This window comes from Emiliania huxleyi (genome assembly GCF_000372725.1).
Source record: "Emiliania huxleyi CCMP1516 unplaced genomic scaffold EMIHUscaffold_64, whole genome shotgun sequence".
Taxonomy (NCBI): domain Eukaryota; phylum Haptophyta; order Isochrysidales; family Noelaerhabdaceae; genus Emiliania; species Emiliania huxleyi.
The window spans coordinates 2,193-10,547 of record NW_005197198.1 but is presented as its reverse complement, the minus strand read 5'-3'; the positions used below and the strand labels follow the sequence as shown (position 1 = coordinate 10,547).

General features: G+C 64.6%; 2 protein-coding genes across 2 annotated transcripts; both read left to right on the top strand.

Annotated features, from left to right (window-relative positions):
* Positions 1-569: 569 nt before the first annotated feature.
* On the top strand, positions 570-1,816 carry EMIHUDRAFT_215074 (hypothetical protein; the record flags this gene model as incomplete). Its single annotated transcript, XM_005763210.1, has 3 exons — positions 570-739; positions 875-952; positions 1,780-1,816. 3 exons carry the CDS (start codon positions 570-572, stop codon positions 1,814-1,816), a joined length of 285 nt encoding a protein of 94 aa, XP_005763267.1.
* A 1,461-nt stretch (positions 1,817-3,277) lies between these two features.
* EMIHUDRAFT_104937 (hypothetical protein) lies at positions 3,278-4,865 on the top strand (the record flags this gene model as incomplete). The annotated part of the gene is made up of 3 exons (XM_005763209.1): positions 3,278-4,003; positions 4,179-4,265; positions 4,620-4,865. 3 exons carry the CDS (start codon positions 3,278-3,280, stop codon positions 4,863-4,865), a joined length of 1,059 nt encoding a protein of 352 aa, XP_005763266.1.
* Positions 4,866-8,355: the final 3,490 nt, after the last annotated feature.

The following is an 8,355-nucleotide window of genomic DNA, read 5'->3' as shown; positions in this document are numbered from 1 at the left end:
GTGGCGCGGGGCTGCTTGATTGATAGTTGATTGAGAACACTGGCCTGGCGCGTGGCGGGTTCGAGCCGGCACACGTGTTCAGGCTTGGGATGTGCCGCGGGAAGCGGGAAGGCGCGAGAGAGAAACACACATAATTCGCTAACGTACTTGAGTGGAGCTATCGAGAGCTATGCGCGGACATGCACCGGAGAGTACGTACATACCGTACACCGGAGTCGTACTCTAGAGAGAGCATCTAGGCCAACCCGGACCCCCAACCAAGACAGTCACGCGTCGGCCGAAACCAATCCGCGGTCCCGCGCGAGGGGCATCAGCGCCTCTCGGTGGGCATCTGCAGGGATGGGCGACGTGGCATAGTGGGAAATGATATACCGTCGCCAACTGCAAAACCACACTCCCCGGGTCGCGGAACATGTGTCCGGTTTGGTTACCGGCCGGGATGCGGTCGATCGGTGGACTCCTTAGAGGAATTCTTTAGTCGACCGTCGGACTGGGATTCGAACTGGCGACGGTCGCTGGGTCGGACCCAGTGTGGTTTTGCACTTAGCGACGGTATATCATTTCCCACTATGCCACGTCGCCCATCCCTGCAGCATCATGCGCTCGCGGGGCTGCCCGACGGGGCGGGCCTCGTGCTGATGGACCCAGCCGAGGTGCCCGCCCAGTCGGAGCCGGCCGACGCGCCGCGCGCGACCACCAGCCAGCTTTCCGTTCGGGCTGCGCACGAGGCGTCGAGAATGTAGACACTCTCCGGCCCATCCGCAATTTTGTCGTTCTAGTTAGCACTGCTGCTGCAGACAGGGCCCGCGCGACCCCATGCCCTTCCCGGATCCAGCTCGCTGAGGCGTGACGTCACCCCGGTGACCGCCCACAGGTGGCGGATCGCGAGCGCGGCGGGCGTGCCGCTCGAGCGGACCAGGCTGAAGCCACCTCAGGACCCCACCTCGAGCCGGTGGCGCCACCCGTGACGCTGCCCGCCTTCGCCGCGCCAGCCGCCGGCTCGCTGTAGCCGCAGCGCGCGGTGCCCGACCACCGGCGCGCCCGCCCGCCCGCCTTCTCGCGCCGCCTCTCGGCGCGCAAAGCCGCTCACGCCGCGCGTACCCAGCCATCGGCGCGACATCACTCCCGCGCAGGCACCTCGCGACGGGTCGGCGCACTCGTGCGGCTCAACGCAGAACTACGGAGCGACCTCCGCCGCGGCTCGGCGCTGCCCATGGCAGCAACAGGTGCCGCCCCACCACCCGCCTGCTGCCTCTGCCTCTCTCAGCCATGCGACCCCTCCGCCAATGCACACCTCGAACGCGACGTCAGATCCCGCTGCGACTGGCAACATTCGCGGCGATGAGGCCTCCGCCAACCTGGTTTGTGGAGCTCCCACAGATTACCTAGAAAGTACGGCATTCGGGGCCATGATGTCAGTTCCACCACCGGACTTTGTCTGAAGTGGAGAGAATTAAGGAACCCTTCTGCGCTGTAACCGACACTGCCATCGCGCTCCTCTATTCAGACGCACCAGGTGGGTAGTCTTAACTGTATTGCCGTCGGAAAGCGGCATGGCGGCCTTGGCGTTGCCCACCCATCCCTGACATCGTCTGACAACGGACCGTCGCGCGCCCGCTCTTTGCGGCAACACTGGTGGAGCAAATTTCGTTTTTTCTTTGTCAGAAGGAGAACTTTGGAGAGAGAGAGAGAGATTTTTAGCAATACGAGTTGTTGTTTTGTTTTGAACTTTGGTCGACGTCACGTGAAGCTCGTATGTCGCACCGACGTTCTCTCGAGGTTCTCGAGGTGGATATCCTTTGGCCGCGTTGGGTAGCGAGGATTGGTGTAACCCGAGCCACGGAGGCGTGTTTTCTGACGGCCGACCGTCAGTGCACGGAGTTGCCCCTTCTCCGACTGCCCCGGCTAGTTCACGGGTTTCGCGGGAGTGACCCCATGCGTCAAACCCGAGACCTAGCGCGGGTGGGTTGGAGGGGGCTCGCCCCGTTCCTCCCCATCGGGCCGCATGTGCGGCCACGCCTCGCAGATTCGTTTCTCGCGCCTGGGTCAGGCGCGCGGGGCATCCCCCGGGTCGCTCGACCAGCGATCCGAAGAGTGGCCGCTATGCGAGGGAAAGAGCGGGGCCCACGGGGTACGCCTCCGTCCGGCCCCCTCCGAGGGGGGAAGGGAATTGCGGGGTCCCCACGGGCGCCTCAGTTCGGCCCTCCCGAGGGGGGGGAGGGGAGCAAGGGGGTGGGGGGATCGGGGCGGGGGGGGAGGGGTCTCGGTTTCGTGGGTCTAAGACTTGCCTTTCGGGGAGGGGCCTCGGTGACAGGCGAGCGCAGTTGCGCGCGCCCAACGTCTTCCCCTCCTCCCTCGAGGCAGCGAGTAGGCAGCGAGTGGAGCACTCGAGCGCCTAGTAGGTTTGCGAGATGGCGATGGGGATGGGAATGGGCGATCGGGTGGTGGGCGAATGGGCAGGTGAAATGGGGCGCGCGGGTGGGGCGGGCGGGCGGGCGAGATGGGTGAATCGCGTATCTAGCGTCGGAAGCAGCAGCAGCAGTTAGCAGCAGCAGCATATAGCAGCAACAGCAGTTGGCAGTAGCCGCAGCAGCAGCAGCAGTAGTAGTCGCCTCGCCTCCTGCGGTGTCTAGCTCTTTCAGTCTATCTAGGCGGCCGCGAGGTTAATATACTGAATAATGGTGTCAAAACACCGGGGGGTGGTCGGCGCGCAGGCACCTGAGGGGCGTTCGCCGAGTGCGCAGCCAGCTGGACGACTGCCCCTCCACAAGAACACGAAGCACGGGACACCACACCCTCTCTCCGCTAAGGTTCACGCTCTCTCTCTCTTCTCTCTCTATTGCGCTCGTCTCTTCGTTGATCCTCCCCCATCTTGGCCTTCCTCCCTCCTTTCTTCGGCTTCGATTTCGTTCCAGGCGTAGATCTTAGCTAACGAAACACACGCTAGCTAAGGACAGGGTCGGACTGTGTGCTAGTCCGAGACCTACGGCCCCAGGGAAGAGAACCCTGGTGCACCTGTTCGCAGGGTTCCGCCCCACTAAGCAGGGCAACCTCTCTCGAGGCGGCTAGACTCTATCTCAAGCACCGACGTGCACTCGGGAAGACAAACAGATCGGCGGGCACGCCCACCGCGAAGGCGGCGCTGACGTTTCTGTGAACGGCGCGATTTTGGGCCCGGGGTTGTGCGTTTATGTGAATATTACGTATTTTCTTCTCATAACAAGGCTGTGAACAGCGTATCACGTCTTGGTCCGGGGCGTTCACTCCGGGTCGTCATATGTTCTTCGAGCCGACGATGCCCTCTCCGGATAGCCCCATCCATCTGCTCATCCTCGTCTTCTCTCGGCCCACCGAGCGCGGAGCGGAGCAGCGCGCGGCGCTGCGGAACGCGTGGGCCCACGATCGGCGGGCGTGCGGCTTCTTCACCGTCCGCTTTGTGCTTGGCGGTGGCAACTCAAGTGGAGCCGCCACTGCGCACAACGACACTGTGGTGCTAGATATCGGCGAGGGCTACTCCTCGCTGTCGCTCAAGGTGCTGGCCGGCTTCGCGTGGGCGCTCGGCTCGGCGGCGCCATCCTTTTCGCATCTCCTCAAGACAGACGACGACTCCTTTGTGTGCGTTGGCGGGGTGCTGCGCTGGCTGGAGCGGCTGCCGCGGCGGAGGCGCGACTCGCTCTACGCAGGCTCGCCGCTCGCGCAGCGCTGCGCCGGCAAGGAGCACCTGCCCGTCCTCAGGCAGCTCGCGCTCCCCCGGCTGCTGCGCGACCGAAAGTGCCGCCGCGGCTGGCGCTTCCCACTCACCATGCACGGCGCGGGCTACCTCCTCTCTCGCGGCACGGCGGTGCAGGTGGTGCGGCGGGCGGAGGCGCTCCACCCTGTCCCAAACGCGGAGGACCTGACGGTGGCGCTGCTGCTGCACTACCGCTCGCGGCAGACGAATGGCAGCGGCGCCGATGCCGCCTCGGCCACCGCCTCGGCCGCCGCCTCGGCCGCGGGGAAGTCGGTGGGGAGGCAGCACCGGCCCGTCTTTAGTGCACCAAATCCTGGGCTACACCGCGCCCTGCCCGTCTTCGTCCAGCCATGCGCCCTCGGCGTCCTTCCGTTTGCGAGCCGCACCGGCCCGCAGGCCGGCTTGGATGCTCTGAACGGCGTCTCTTCACGCCTCCAGCTGTGAGCAGGCGAGCCGCACCGACCCGCACCTCCTCAACCGGCCACGGCCGAGCCCCGAGCAGCAGACGAAGCTGCTGGCGCAGCGCTGCCGCCAGGTAAACCTGGCGCCCTCTGCCCACGCTCTTAGGAACCCACTACTCACATTACTTAGAACCTTCGAGTAATTAGGCACATTATTAGGGTTATAGTTTGAACAGTGCTCAAGCTGCACCTCTCCTCACGCCGACCGCCACCAACAGGCCAAGCAGCTAGTGCTGCACAAGCTCTCGCCGGCACAGGCATCTCAGCCCGGCCCCGCACTTTTGTACGATTGCGCACCCGTGGGAGATACACTACCTGTCTACCTCTCCTCGAGCTATCCTCGAGAGCTATTCTCTCGAGCGGGCCCACCCGCGCACTGGTTTCCTAGATGGCCAGCGTGGAAGGCCTCCGCATCCCCGCGTCGTCAGGTCGTCGCCTGTGGCCGGCACAAGCGGCGAGCCAACGCCTCGTGCGACGACTTCCGCCCTATGCAGAGCCGCCGTGGGGCAGACGCCGACCGGGAAGTGGCGGACGGCACGGAGCGAGGAGCGCGCTGCGGCCTCGAGCTCCCACGATCGGGGAGCTTCTCGGGCAGCGTGCGAAGAGAATGGGGCCTTCAATGGGCACTGGCGGAGATCTACGCGCAGGAGCGCCTCGTGTTCCAGCAGGAATAGAGAGCTTGTAGTTGTACACGATCTCCCAGGGCAGGGGGGTATGTGGATTCTGGAGCTCCAAGAGAGGATAGAGAGAGGAAGGGAGATTGGTGTGCCGATTTTTCGCGCTCAGCATTTTTTTTCTTTCAAAGGCGGCGGGGGCACGCACGCTCAGCGTGTCAGGCGAGGGAGCTACGACTATAGCACGCACACAACGGCGACTACATCAAGACAGCGAAAGCCTTATTCCGCACCGCCGCCATCGGAGCCACCGCCCCCCACGCGCCCACTGCCGGGTCGTACCGCGCGACCGAGCTGAGGCGATTGAAACCAGCACCCTTTCCGCCTGCGACATAGAGCTTGCCGTCGAGCGCCGCCACGGCGTGAGCCTCCCGCGCCTCTGCCATCGGCGCCGCCGCCTCCCACGCATCCAACGCAGGGTCGTACCGCTCCACCGAGCTGAGGTAGCCGTCGTCGTCGTTGGAGCCTCCCACCGCGTACAGCTTGCCATCGAGCGCCGCCACGGCGGGGGCAAACCGCTCGACCGCCATCGGCGCCACCGCCTCCCACGCGTTCAACGCCGGGTCGTACCGCTCCACCGAGCTGAGGTAGCCGTCGTCGTTGTTCAAGCCGCCCACAGCGTACAGCTTGCCGTCGAGCACTGCCACACCATGGTCGCTCCGCGCCGCCGCCATCGGCGCCACCGCCTCCCACGCGTTCGTCGCGGGATCGTACCGCTCGACGGAGCTGAGGAAGCCGTCGTCACAGAAGCCGCCCACAGCGTACAGCTTGCCGTCGAGCACTCCGACAGCGAGATCATACCGCGCCTCTGCCAGCGGCGCCACAGCCTCACTTGAATTCGTAGCAAAGTCGTACCGCTCCACCAGGTTGGAAGTTGCGCCCTCCATGTCCACGCCGCCCGCCACGTAGAGCTTGTCGTCGGTCACCGCCATGCGGGCATTTTCACGTGCCGTTGGCATCGGCGACACCGCCTCCTCCTCCCACGCGTTCGTTGACGGGTCGTACCGCTCCATCGAGCTGACAAGGTCGTCGTCGCGGTCTTCGCCGCCGATCACGAGCATGCGCGGCCTCTCGCGCTTCTTCAGCGTCTCCTTCCAGCCGCGGCGCCACGAGCGGCACGTCCCCTTGGCGGCGTGCTCCGTGGTCGGCAGCTGGGCGAGGATGTGCGGGGCGAGGTCCAGCGAGAGGAGGACCTCGGAGAGCACCCACTCGGGCTGCTCCACGAGCCGAGCGGCGTGCTCCTCCGCCACGCGCAGCGCGGCGTCGCTCGCGCCCGCCTGCGCCTCGATGATGGCGCACAGCTGCGCTGGCGAGAGGCCCGCGACGCGCGCGCCGATGCGGTGGGAGGCCATATCAGGAAGCTGGCGCCGATGTGTTGGGCGCGATTCGAGGCACCGAAGGGTAATCTCGAGGTTCTCGAGGTGGATATCCTTTGGCCGCGTTGGGTAGCGAGGATTGGTGTAACCCGAGCCACGGAGGCGTGTTTTCTGACGGCCGACCGTCAGTGCACCGCCGCCGCGCCGCCGCGCCGCCGCCGCCAGCGCTCGCCGCCGCCTCATAGACGACACCTCTCTGGCGGCTATTCCTAGCCCACGAACTGCTGGGGGGTGCCCACCACATGCTAGGGGGGGGGTCCGACCCCCCCCAGAGGCTTCACCACATGCTGGGGGGGGGATCCCGACCCCCCCAGAGGCTTCACCACATGCTAGGGGGGGGTGGGGCGTGCAGAGAAGGGCGCCCCCCTCCCTGGAAGCGATGTCCGCCTGCTCCGACGCCGCGGCGACCGACGCCAGCTGCTTCGTGACCTCCTCGCCGCCGTCTCCGCCGCGGCGCCGGAGCTGCATGCTCCCCAAGGTGAGCCGCTCGGGCGAGCTCACCGAGGCGCAGGCGGCCGAGATATTCTGATTCTCTCCCCAGACTCTCCCATCTTGGCCCCGCTTTCAGCTTCCTGATTCTCCATTCTCGTTTCCTCCGCTTCCTTTCCGATTCTCTAGGGCAGCCAGAGCCAATTCCTGATTCTGCTCCCCCCTCCCGATTCTCCTGTCTCTCTTCCTATTCTTGATGCTCCATTTGATTCCTGATTCCTGATTCCTGATTTGTCGGATCGCCCACATTTTGACCGGGATTCTAATTCCTGATTCCTGATTCCTGATTCCTGATTTTCCAACATTTTGACCGGGATTCTGATTCCTGATTCCTGATTCCTGATTCCTCGGAGTTACGCATTTCGGCGGGATCCTATGTTGGCCTGACTCTCCGAACTCCTGAGCCGATATTGCGTGTGCGCGGGGCTTCACACAGCTCACTCAAACTTCGCCCGCGGCAGCATGCTCAGGCGCGGGTCTCTCTGGCGCTCCAGCCTCACGTCAGCGCACTCAGCGCTTAGGCCTCGGTCCGGCGTCCGCAAAGGCGCAGTGTGTGGTGCGGGCTCTGCCCGCCCCCCCGAGGAGAGGGGGGGGGGGGGGGCGCTCCCGCGCGGGGGGGAGCCGAGCGAAGCTCGGCTCGGGTTCAAACTAACCCTCCCCCTTTTCCCTTTTTCTAAAACTGCTCGCCGCGAGCGGCTCGCTTCTAAAACGAGCTCGCCGCGGCTGTCGCCGCGTCTCGCCTGTCTAGGCGTCGTGATGCGTGTGTGCTTTTGAGCTGGGCGTATAAGAAGAAGAAATTGAAGCACTCCTCCCATTGACTTAGTACGAGCACCGAGACACGAGACAGCAGCCTACCCGTTCTACACCCACACCGCCGCGGAGCTGCCTAGCTGGCGGGTGCATTCACAGCGAGCCCGCGGGCTTGGAGACCCAATCAGACAGCACTCCCCACAGCAAAAGAGCAGACGTGCCGCTGTGAGCATCGCTGAGCAGCACCAACGACCGCTTGCGGGGTCGCCGCAGGCCGGCGCCAAGCTGCATCTGACGCCGGCATGCCGTTCAAACCCCGGCACCAAGCGCCCGCGGGAATGGGAGACCGCCTGCCCAGAATTAAGATCGGCCGCGCACTGCTCTGGCTCCACCATGCCACCGCCCATGAGATCTCTGACGCACGTGTGATGAGCCGCCGTTCAAAAGCGACTGTACTGTGCGGAGCGCGGAGCGCACTTCGATGGCAAAGTGGGTGGCGCGGAGGATACGGCGCGTACACATGAGCGTGATTGGTTGCGTGAGCATGCCCAGATGGCCGGCCGGCCGGGCTACCGCCCCTCGACGGGCAAAAACAGGAATCAGGAACGAGAGTCGGCCGGGTTGCCAAGAAATCGGCGGGCAAAGGAAAATTCGCTTTCCGGCATCCGGAGGCAGAAACCGCAACCGCGCGACAGAATCTGATAAGGCGAGAATCGGACGGACAGAATCAGATCGATTAGGCAGAAACGGAAGCTGGGTGAGGAATCCTGCCCGGAGGCTGAGTGCGTGGAAAGGGGACGGGCAGAATCAGATCGAGTAGGCAGAACCGGAAAAGGAGAGTGAGAATCAGAAGAAACGGACACGAATCCCTCTCG